Source organism: Pseudonaja textilis, chromosome 2, assembly GCF_049901715.1.
Source record: "Pseudonaja textilis isolate UNSWEBS1 chromosome 2, rPseTex1.2, whole genome shotgun sequence".
In the NCBI taxonomy this organism is placed as follows: Eukaryota; Metazoa; Chordata; class Lepidosauria; order Squamata; family Elapidae; genus Pseudonaja; species Pseudonaja textilis.
The window spans coordinates 194,245,072-194,257,941 of NC_141991.1; the positions used below are offsets into that span (position 1 = coordinate 194,245,072).

The following is a 12,870-nucleotide window of genomic DNA, read 5'->3' on the forward strand; positions in this document are numbered from 1 at the left end:
GTTTTCCATCATGAATACAAATTTGTTTAATGTTTTCTCCTTTTCAGTCTCTTGCTGCTAATAAGGAGTTAAGATCGGCTATTTTTCAAAATATATCGTTTCTTCTAATAATCTGGGATATTAGCCATCTCTCCTGGAAACCTTGCTGTTTTCAGATGATTAATTTTAAAGACAAATTCTGAGGTAACTCTTCATTCCAGTAATTACTCTGTTATCATCTGCTTTCTTCTACTTATTTTTCTTTTTATAAATTTTATATATATCTGGGGGTTTTTCTGTAATCTCCTCAAAAATGGTAAAATAAGAAAGAAGTCATTCATTTTTCTAGCAAAAAATATTCCCATGATAAAATGTACCATACTGAATTCAAGAGTTTCTTGATAATATTGGTGTTATGATAAAATATTTGAACATCAACTTTTGTACAAACCTTTAATTCCCATTCACTCAAAAACTTGATATAGTGTAACACACACCAGTTCAAATATTTCTAGATAAGATTTTCTTAAACATTCCATACTGAAGCCATAAATAATTTAGTTTAGGATCATTTTTTTTTGTTTTAAATTAATTAAATAAAATAAAACTAAAAACTCCAAGCACTTAAAATATAATTAATTATTTCTAAAAAAAATGCAAGGATTCCAAAGGCAACTTTGCATGAACTTTAGTCACAGATTACAGCACACTACATGCAAAGTGTATAAAAATTAATTTTGGCTTCTAATACTAATACAGGAGAATAGTTGCAGTTCAGGGTTGAAATAAGGCACGCTTGGCGCTCTCAGAACTTGTTGATTTTTTGCAGATGTTCCATTACCCAAACTAATCTAGTGCTAATCTAGTGCTAATCTAGTGTTAATCTAGTGTTCTAGATTATCAGTGCTAATCTAGTGTTCATCAGTGCTAATCTAGTGTTCTAGACTAGCTTTGTCTTCTAGTGTTCAAGAAGAGGATAATATCCTATCAAACTTTATTCACATTTCTCTGATATAAGAACAATAGCAAAAACACAATTATGCGCGATTTCTCTTGATCTCAAGTACTGCAGTTAGACTATTGTACTGAGTAGCACCATGCATTTAAACCTGTCCAATCACCCCATGCTCTCTATTTGATAAATGAATTCAAAGCCATGCAAGCAACTGTTGGCACAGTTTTATTTTAAAGGTTTTTTGAAATCTTGGCAGTCTTAAATTGCTACTTAGTGATAGAGTGGAAATAACACCAGATATTCAGTAATCCTAATTTTGTGTAATCTGGCAGTTGTAAATTACAACTGTCTATTATAAATCTATATGCATTTGCAGGCAGCCACCTAAATGTCTCAAAGAAATGGCATCTTCCAAAGTTCCCTTTTCAATTGAGACATTCAGATTTCTGCAAGAAAGCCTATTAGTTATGAGAAGAATGTAGCTCTAACAGGCAATAACAGAATTGGAACTCCTGTATAATCTCTCCAGATTATTTATATAGAATTTGAGATCATATCATTTGGAATGTAATTTGATGAGCCTACCCAAATTTCTTGATCTTTGAATGTTTTTACTCATATGCCACTCCACTCTGCTTCATCCAATCTGAATCAGTAACAGCAGAGATTTAATAGGTTTCTGTTGATGAGCTGGGTAGACTGAAAAAGATTTGGAGAGGATAAAAAGGTAATTTGGTCACAATCTACAAAACTTCAGCACTTGGGATGGTCCTGTTTCCCCCCCCAAAAAAAGTGACAGTCGTTGCTCAAAAGGTCATATTTATTTTGAGATTTCAAGAAAATTTTCATGTTTCATTTTATACTTAGAACACAAGGAGTTGCCACTTCAAGTTGAAAAAAATGGCAGAATAGTTTGCACATGCCTAATTTTGAGGCTGCCTGATTCCAGAATCCCTAATTATAAGTCCATTTGACTCAAGGTGGCTAGGAGGTGAACCAAGTATAAAAACTAACTGAATGATTAATCTGGAGGGAAAAGCTATAAAACAACTTTACATATAAATAATTCCAAAGTTTCCATGCAAGGACTGGGGAAAATCTTCAAGGCTCTTGAAGGAAAGCAGAGTAGAGGACATTTAAATATGAGGGGAGAGAGCAGGTATTGAGTCAAACAAGGCGCTTTATATTTAATCAACTTTGATTTAAGAAGAAAAATCAGTTCAGCCAGTTTACATTAAAACCTTTTTACATGGCCCAAGTAGAATTTCTATTCAGAGCATTTTTGTTACCCATTTCTGAATGAAATGTCTCTTTAAATAATTGAAATAAGACTGGTGATGGGATTAATATGTGAATAATAACTATGGCTGTAATCCAACATAAATCTAATTATTTTATTATGCTCACTAATCTATTAATAATGTTGTAATGAAGCCTTGAGCTAAAAGAAACAATCTAACAAGAAATATAATTTGACTCCAGAGGTCATATAAATAAAATCTGTTGAATCACTAAAACTTTCTTGGCCTTCCTGCTTCTTCAACCCTCTATAGTCCAAACCACCTCTCCTGAGAATTTGGCAACTTAAAAAGGCTTGAATATAATATTTAAACCTTAGTAGGAAAGGGAATTATAAATAATTATGCAATTGACATATTTTTCTGTTTTCTTCAAAACTAATCCTGGATTTTACTGTTCTCATTAATCTGTATAATATAAATGTGAATACCTCAAGCTGGTACATATATTGTGGCCTATATTTATTATTTATAAATAATATGATGTATGCTATCAGTTCCATATTTTCCAGGAAGCTTACAGTCACAGCATTTATTAAGAAAATAAATAAAGCTAACAAAACCATAACCAACATTAGACAGGGAAAATAATTGAACAGCCTCTACTATTGTTGTTAACCCATTATGAAGCCCTCTTCTTCAAAGTCTCTGTGGAAAAGCACAATTTTAACTGACCTCAATGAGAATGCTCTTTGAAAGTAATAGTGCAATCAACACCATCACTTTACTATATTGGCTTCTTCTGTCAGACAACTACATTCTATGCCAGCTGTAGTTTCTGGATCATCTTCAGTGACAGCCACTTCATAAGGAAAAGCACAATAATCTTTTGCTTAATTCAGAGGAGTTATAAGCCTGGGATATATTTTTTGTTTCTGCAAGATTTTCATTCAAGATTTCTTTGGGTGGAGCTTAAGTGATACAATAGATTGATGTGACGTTTGTTTGGTGGGTGCCTTGATTTCTATCATAATAGTTTATTTACTTTGTTAGCTGAAATAATGGGACTATTCTCAAACAAAATGTTGATAACTGAAAAGCAAGATGTTGCTTCTAGTTTCCATTTTTCCTTTTTATATTTCTAAGTGGCTCTAAGTCTGCTTTGTATAAATTAAATGACTGAAAAGTACTTGACATTATTTTGTATTTTTTTTTAAAAAATGCAATCAATCAATGATATAAATGTAATATAAACGTATTAGTTGGTTTCTTTTTGATTTATTTTAAAATTAACACTTATCACAGCCTACCCAGATGCACACTTCATACTAATTTAAGGAATTTATTGTTAATTGATTTTTCATGTATGCTACCAAATGTTCCCACTGAAGCCAGTTTAATGAAGATCAGAAATAGCCAGTGAATCTTTCTTACATCCCTCATGGTCAATCTGCTATATGAAATCAATTTCAGGCATTATAAAATTCTGAATCTGGGCAGTGGACCTATAGACCTTAAGCATTTAATTCTATACAGTATTTCTTTTCTTATATATTATTTTATTGAATTTCAATAAACCACAAATATAGCATAGTAACAAGAAAAGAGAGAAAGATATGAAAAAAAGATGTAGAAAAAGAGTAACTTCCAACTTTCTTCAGTACTGATACAAATATATAGTAAAGTAACTTCCGACTATATTTAAACAAAAATAAGGGCATAATATGTAAATTGTATGTAGTAAATAAAATCAAAGCAATACATAATATTTCTATAATCGGAACACATCTAATCATCAAATCCCTAAATCAGTTTCATTTCTATTATTTTTTAGCAAGAAGTTCAAAAATAGTATCCAAATTGAAACAAACCTAGACAATGTTTTTTCATCAGTGGTCAGTTTTGCCATCTCAGCCAGCTCTATTAATTTGCCAATTTATTCTAGGATTTTGTATATCTTTCCATTCCATGTAGATAGAAGTCTTGTGATGTTATATATAAAAACAAAGGCCTGTGTTTCCTTTTGGTCTGGTATCCATCATACATAAAAGAGAAACCACCAGTTTTAATTGCATTTTTATATGTTTGAGTCAAACGCATATTTTGTTGTGTTCCAATATTTCTTGATATTTGGCAAATCCACGAGAGCTGATAAAAGGTAGAGGTTGTATTTCCAACAGTTACTTGACATTCCTTTTACATCTTTGACAGTTTATCAGGCTTCAAATATCAACAATACATAATTTTAAAGAAATTTCCTTTCACATGGTTTACATTGTTTCCCAAACTTTTTTCCCTCAGGATCACTTTCCAGTTTTGAAAATAGCAGACAGTCCCAAAAATATAGATTATTGTTGTTAACGTTTATATTAATACTGACACATTCACTGCCATTACTGCTTACCACAGTTGTTTGATGGGATTTTAATAATGTATTATTTTTTAGCATAGGCTGGCAAATAAGTTTGACTTTGCAGACCCCTGAAAGGGTTTTGTGGATGCCCAGAGATCCTAGGACCAAACCTTAAGAAATATGATGTAGACAAATTAACAAAGTTTGAACATGTGCTATTTAATGCCAAGTCACTGAGACGTTTAAAGAAGTGATACTGTAACTGATATTTGCTTTACAACTTGTGTAAGACCTGAATACAAAATTATCAAGTTTGGCACATAATAAATACTTTATATTCAACAATTGTTAGTAAAGCAAGAATTTGCTTTTTGCATCATTTCCCATCCATCCATCCCTATCTCCTACCCAGAATACTGTTACTGGTTTCAAAATTATAGCACAAATGAAGCTAAGTGCCTGTGCATGTCACCTTTTTGGCTTTCTGTTAACTTTTTTACTGGCAGTTATATTTATCATTTACTGGCAGTGGCTTTTATTGTTTCATTTTATATTCCACAAATTTATATTCCATGTTTTAGCAGCTTTGTAGATTCTGCCCTGAGGCTATACTTACAAACAGTAATTTTTCTTTTCTCTTATGTTGATTTCTGATGTACTTTTCTATGGATAAGGTACATCCAGTTCTAATGTATGCAGCATATGCTTCTTTTATTAATTATGGCCTGATAATTGTAATTTAATATTTATTTTCTAAGTGGTATAACTACATAATACTAATTTGGATAAGTTTACAAAGTTTGGATATTTTTACAAAGTATATGTTTGGATACAATTATAAAATTTTACATTTTCAGCTTATATTTTTATTTAAACTGAATGGAAGATGGCTTATATAAAATTTCAAACTTTTGCAACTTATTTCCTACTAATATTTAATTTCCAAGGCTATGCGTGCTTAATCAGGGAGAAAACATTTAATTGTACTTATTTCTGAAAAACTGTATATGTTAATACTTTCTATTAGGTAGCTGTAGCAGTATTTATGTTGAAGATAAAACAATTACATATGTATTAAAAATACTATTTTAAAATGGGATGCTTTTGTGGCTTTAAAAAGTCTTTCTTTGTTATAATGAAACATACTTTTTAATAGAATATATAGGGAAAATTTAGGAGAATAAATATTGAGGAATAATCAGAGTAAATATATTTAATATAAAGCTTTCCTTTTTTTCTGGCCTGAACCAAGTATTTATTCTTGCCCCATCCACTTTCAGAATGAGGATTCTAGCATATCCTTGATACGGTCCCATTCCCTCAGCAATTATTTATATAGAGCACAGGATTTTGTTGAAACTCAAGGTTCAGATATCCAGAACCCTCATCATGTTAATACTCGAACACTTCAAAGATGACCATTGTCATTATACATGTAATTTGGATTCTTCTAGACTTACAGCATAAATATCCTCAGGGCAGCAACTGTGTGAGCTCCTACATGAGGAAGGACCCTGATTATGTCAATTCAAGTAGAAGCCAATGCATGTACAACTGTACATTTGTACTCAGTTGTGAGCATCTGGAGGAGCTGCTGTCACACAAGCAGCCTCAGTTGAGGCAGAAATGTATTCAGAGTGTCTGTATCTGTTATTCAAAGGGATAAAAATGGGCTGCTACTCTTGCCACTGAAGGAATAAAATTTGTATTAGATTAGAATTTAATTTTGCTTGCAGCGCTACCATAAAATGCTCAAGTGTCAAATCATCTAGCAAAGTGTCTCATGAAGGTAATATGTGACTGTTCCCAGACATTTCATTACTACAGTATTCCGGGAGGCAAATGATTTTTGGATATCCATATGCTTTAGAGAGCTAAAAACCAACATTAAAAAAAGTTATCCCATTGAATAACAAAGTTTCAAATGTGTATGTTATTTCAACAAAAGAATCCTTTTGTTGTCTGCAGCAACCTTATTCTTATCATACATTTTTTCTCCCTCCAGATCACTACAGACCTCAGACAGCGTTGTACAGACAGTCATACGGGGACATCAGCTTCTGCACCTATGGCTGCAGGAATCATTGCATTGGCACTGGAAGCCAAGTAAGTACCTTTGTTTTTGTTTTTGAATGAAAAGTCATTAAGACATAAGATTCTATGCATTTTTCCCCTTTTTGTTATAAAATGCTTGTGCACCGATCCATATTCATATATTAGGAATATCTGAGGGACTGCCTTTTTCTAAGAGTCTCTTCCATCCAATTCAATCCAGCAGATTGAATATCATGTGGATCAACCATAGCGTGTTGGCTGGCAGAGGTTAGAAGGTGGGCCTTTTTTACAGTGGCCCCTGCTCTCTGGAATATCCTATTCTGGGAGATCAGAATGCTCCCAACACTGTTAGCTTTTCATAAGGTTTTAGAAACTCGACTATGTTTCTGAGCCTGGGGCACTAAATATATTAATGGCCCATTTATTAATTTTACAGTTAATTGGCTAACAACTGATACATAAATTTGGAGGTTTCTATTGGTCTTAACTATTTTTATTGGTTTGTTTTTTTTAATTTTGGAATTGTAAGGACCTAGACTAAAGTCATTGATTGAGATGGGTGGCTATAGAAATTGAATGAGTGAATGAACAAAGAAATTTAACTTAGATATAGTTACATTGCAGTGGCATTTCCCTCTTTTAAAGTGTATTTAGAGATTAATCCTAAATCAGCATTCTAGTTTTGTGTAGTGCATCATAAATAATGCTCGGTATAGCTCTACCACGGGAAATGAACACAAGATCGAATTCCACATATAACCAAATGGTTTTAAGAATAAAACAATAGTTATAACAGTTAACAATCAGATGTTACGTTAAAGCCATGGAGACCCCTGTTCTAAACTACAAACATTTTGTACTGAATTGCTTGAACTACAGTAATCCAAAAAGAAAAGAAAGAAAATGACTTGTTGCCAGGACTCTTTTGCTAAAAAAATATGTAAACAAATAGTTGTACAAAGTGATTATCAAAAATCTACATTGTTTTTCTTAAAATAGAAGTTATATCCAATCCTGGTAAATGATGTCCATGAGGTCATGAAGAGTTGAAAGTAACTGAATGACAAAAACAACTAATATGTTTAGGGCTACAGTTATTGACGACTGAGAAACAGCTGTTTGGGCAATGGATCTTCTTCTCCTCTCTCCTATAGACCTGGCATTTCTCCCATAACAAAGTTCCTCTGGTTCTCCAGAAGAGACTTGGAAGCCTACAAAAATTAGGGGAAATATTTCACCAGCAATATTTTAATTCAATAAAAGTGATATTACTGGTTTGTTGAAAATGTATGGTCATATTACATGTGTAACCTGAAGGTAACCATGTTTAAAGAAGAATATCATCTTATTTTCTAATAATCCTACTTGTTGGACAGTGAAATTGCAAATAATATTATACACACACACACACAAAACATTTATCTATCCACCCAGCCACCCATCTGCTTGGTACTTCAGAATGTTATCTTCTGTGCTTGTTTTCCTTTTGGGAGGGGGTTAATTCTTCAATTGCTGACCAAACATTTCTATTTAATAATAATAGTTTGGAGATACATGAGAGAGTCAGAGGCATTCTTGCAGTTAGGAGAATTGATGCAGGTATCTGCTATTGGTTTTGCTATTAGTATATTATTTTTCCATTCATTTGTTTTTTTTTCTTTTTAATGAAAAGAATCTGAAAAAAAATAGGTTGGGTGAAAAAAGAGCTTAATACCAAGGAAGGTATTAACAAAGACATTGGAGCTGACAATCAGATTGGAAAATAAAGATGCCCCATCAGTTTCCTGAAGAGGGTCACAGAGGACTCCAGACTTTTATGTGCATTTGTTCTATTTCGTTCATGGGATTTTACTGGAAAAGCAGTTCTATATAAATATCTTCAGTATGTTGCCATCCAAATATAACCAACTTCGTTTGTTTAGTCAATTAGAAAGCCCTTTTTTCTAGAATTACTAAGGCAAACTAGATATTCCCAAAGAAACAGAATAAGATTGTGAAGGACATCAGTGGCCAGATGGTGAATTCTGGTCAGCAACTTTTCTCTGGAAAAAAAAGAGAGATCTTGAAATCACCTACCTGTACTCCAGACAACTGCTCCTCATGAGTAGACTGCAGGAACTGAAATTTTCTGCAGTTTATGAATTAAGCAGATAGAACCCAAAGGGTTTTAACAAGCCCACAATCTTAATGTATGGGTATAAAGTTAATAAGAGCCTCATTTTTAATCATTTTTGATTTAATTAATTTACAGCCAAAGAGGTTTTCTGAATGGCAGGATAGGATTCCACTTGGTAAGTTATTATTTCTTCTGGTTTACAAAGGAATAAAGACACCACCCCCCCAAAAAAAAAGATTTTAAAGACTTAAAAACTTTTAACAGAAAACAAGTCAGTAAAAAACCTTTAAATGGATTAATGGAATAGTTATTATGAACAAACTGGAATTAAGAGAATTAAGGAATTAAGAAAAACAAAGTGGATTGTTGTGGAAAAGTTCTTTGTTTATTATTTAAGAATATTACAATTGGTATATTTTAAAACAAAAGATAAATATGAGCCAGACTGTGATGCTAATTGAAACTATAGAGTGCTATTAGAGACAAATTTGTTAAAGAAACAGGAAGATAAAATAAGAAAAAAGGAACATTTACATTGACTGAGACACTTTTAATTTTGGATTATAATACCATAATAGCAACTGCCAGAAACATGCAAGAATGAAGGAGAGAAGAAAAATTTCACCATATTGAGTATAAATGTGCCATAGCTATGCCACTAATTTGTAGTATTTGTGCAATTATTACCAAGTGTAAAATAGTTCTACTACAAAGTCACACAAGGCTTGCTGTTTTTGCATCAGTGATGATGGTCCTGATTTTATTGTTAAAATGGTAAAATAGTATTGTTAGCAAGATTTATCTGTTTATTTATTCCGTTTATATGCTTCTCCCCATCTAAACAAGTGAATCTGGGTAGCAAACAAAACTAAAACAAAGTTAAAACAACTAAAGTGGTACAAAAATTAAAATAGATAGCAAGAATATTTATTATTAATCAGAATTACATCATATATCATATGCCATAACTACTATTATAACCAAGAAATAAATCCCTGCACATATACCAAAGGAGCTTTTCCAAAAGACAACTGTACTTTCTAGATTTTTTTCCATCAAAATGTTTCACTTCTCATCCAAGAAGCTTCAAAGTCCATCTAACTTTTAGAAAACCATCTTTCAGTCAACCATGACCTGGGTGATTGAGAATCTCCATTCCCTGTATATCCTTGGCCACTAGGTCCAGAACCATTTTTTTTAAGCATTAAAGACCAGCAGATTTTAAATGTTATTTTTAATAATAATTGTTTCTAAAATTTTCCCCACCTTTGCCCTCCCTCCTCACCACAGTAAATTTTACATCAGCCTAGCCACTCTGATCTGATGAAGTGAATGATAACCATGAAAGCTTATTCTGCTTAATAAAATTTGTTAATCAAAGAAGATGCTACAGATTCTATCTCTTCATTGGCAACTTTAAGACTTGTGGACTTCAACTCTGAAATCATCAGCCAGCATGTTGAGATTGGTTGGATACCCCTGCTTTAGGGTATCAATTCAATATTTAGCCTATCATGGATCTTTTGAAAACGTTCTTTGCTTTTCCACGTCTTTTTCAATCTTACAAATGTTATTATAATACTGCTTCTTGTCTGTTTTACTAGCTAGCAGAATTTTTTAGGAGAAAAGCAGTCCTACCTTAAAAATTCATGAACTCTATGAACTAGAGCTCATAAACTCTAGCCAGGAGTTTACGTTGTCATATTCACCTTTCACAAACTTGTGTACAAATAAATTACATACCTATGAATTGTAAAGCATTCTTCAATATCCTTATATTAGAATTGATTATTTTAAATAATGGTGTTTAAAAATTTCTACCCTATGTTTTTTTTTTAAATGATAGATGTAGAGACTATAACAGGATTGGGGGGGAAACATATAAGAACATTTTGATATTTTTCATTTTTTAGTTCTCTTTTACTGCTTTATGTGGTAGTATACAAAGACAAATAGAAGGAAAGTAAAACTTTTAATTCAATACTCCTGCATTGCTTAACTATAGGAAAAAGCCAAAGAAGATATTGAGAAGTAATCTCACAGTGTTCAACCGTGGAACTAAATATTTTAGATATTTGGATTAAGAAATATTAAGTAGAAGTTGGATATTTTATAAATTATAAAATTAATTAATACTGGAAGTTTTAATCATCCTGTTAATTAAATTGAGGAACAATCATTGAAGTATGACATTTATGTATGTAGATTAACAGGCACTACAGTGTCTCCTAGTGACAACAAAGCAAAGTACAAGCAGATACATTTTGTGACATGAATTTTGAAGAAGTGGAACTATAAGCATTTTACTTTTAAATAAAAACTAAATGCAAACCAGAAGAATTTTTGACAAATAGAAATTTCTCTGCTATGTTCCCCATAAGTTCTCAGTAATTCTATGGCTAATTTGTTCCTAAATATAATCCAGTTGAACTCTGTAAAATACATCAGAGAAAAAGTTCGAGAGCTGTCCTTATTAATTCAGTAATGGACAAGCTTGTGGTAGGCCCCAAGAGCCACTCTATGTCTCAGTAATATATTTCCAGGTATCATTCCCAAATTTTTATAGCCAAGATTTTCTTTTCTAAAGGTACAGAGTACCAAGTCTGCATAAGGCTGAACACATCTGTTTTGCATCATTAAATGGGTTTTTTTTAACTTTAATCTCCTGGCTATATCACTGGTTTAGCAAACAATCTCTGCTAGAAAAGTATTTTACTCCAGTAAGCAGGTGGCTGTGCAAACTGAATATATACAGTAGCTGAATTAAAGGAGAAACATACAGTATATCAAAGGAATTGTGCAGTAGAAGTTTTGTGCTAGGACAGACATAAATTTGATATAGTGTAGTTCTTTGCTGATTAAGTCTTAAGATCAAATTGAAGGCTTTTGGTATTCATGTTGCTTGTTTACGGCAAGGATATATAAATTGACATTGCACAGATATATGTGGTCAGACTCACTTTTTCTTGTTTTTATTTCTCTGTATGGTTTTATCTTATTATTTGATTTCAAACTGTTAAAAATATTGTACTATTATTTCTATAACTGGGACCTTGAAACCATTTGTACACGAATCGGTACAAAACAGAACCAACAGATTACACTAGCAAGCATGTAGGTGATGCTGTGTAATTAAGTGGAGTTTAATTCCATCTTTATGAATTTTAATATAAATTGGATTTTCTCCATTCATTTTTTTCTTTGCTTAATTTTAGTGCTAGAAGACAAATGTTCATGGCAAGCAACAAAATATATCTTTCACCTTCAGAAGTATATTAAGAATATTCTTAGAACATATTCACATAATAGAATATAATGTTCTTAGAACAAACAGAACATAATATGCTTAGAACAATAAGAACATCATCATTATCTGAGCTTAAACATGCTTGGGATAAGCATGTCCCTCAGCCAATAAAAAATTAAATAAAAATGAATAAAATATAAAAATGATTAAAAATAACAAACAGATAAATAAATTGAAAGAGCATTAAAAGCAATTAAACCCAAAGAGCAGATTCAATGGACCATTAGGTCTTTTTCTGCCATAGATTTTGTATGTTTCTAAGAATATTAAAATATCAGAAAATGCATTTGTATCAAGGCAGCAGTTTTATATCTATATAGGAATATTTACAATTGTGGCTGGAAAGAAGACAAAGAGTTTTGCTTGAGAAAATTATATCATTATTATCAGCATTGTCTAGTTCAGGGATGTCAAACACAAAGCCCATGGGCCAGATCCGGCCCACGATGTGGTCAGATCCGGACTGTCCTGGAAAATGTAAGAGGTCAGCCTGGTCTGCCCAATACAAAGTGGAAACATCAGGCCAGCATGGCTTCAGCCTGGTCTACCCAGTGCGAAGAGGAAACATGCCAGCAGTTTGGCCAGTGTCATTAAGCTGGCCATGCCCACCCAGTTGGTCACATGCCTCTGCCTGCCCCCCCAAAGTCAACCACAGCCCTGATGCAGCCTTCAATGAAATTGAATTTAAGACTCCTGGTCTAGCTAGTAACTTGCTTCCTGAAACTAAAAATGTGATTCTGGATTACAATCCTAATCCTTTCTGATAGAAAAATATAATCTGGACATGAATTGTGCCAACAGCTGTTGATTAAATTATATTAACAGATAGGAAAGAACAACAGCAAGATGCTGTTATATAAAACCCTT

The 12,870-nt window shown here is 32.4% G+C and overlaps 1 protein-coding gene across 1 annotated transcript in view; it reads left to right on the top strand.

The window, feature by feature from the left end:
- PCSK5 (proprotein convertase subtilisin/kexin type 5) overlaps nt 1–12,870 on the top strand; it is a 135,174-nt gene that overhangs the window by 98,442 nt on the left and 23,862 nt on the right. Inside the window, exon 9 of the mRNA XM_026703821.2 lies at nt 6,531–6,631. Within this exon, the coding sequence (XP_026559606.1) occupies nt 6,531–6,631 (101 nt within the window). The remainder of the gene's footprint in view (nt 1–6,530; nt 6,632–12,870) is intronic.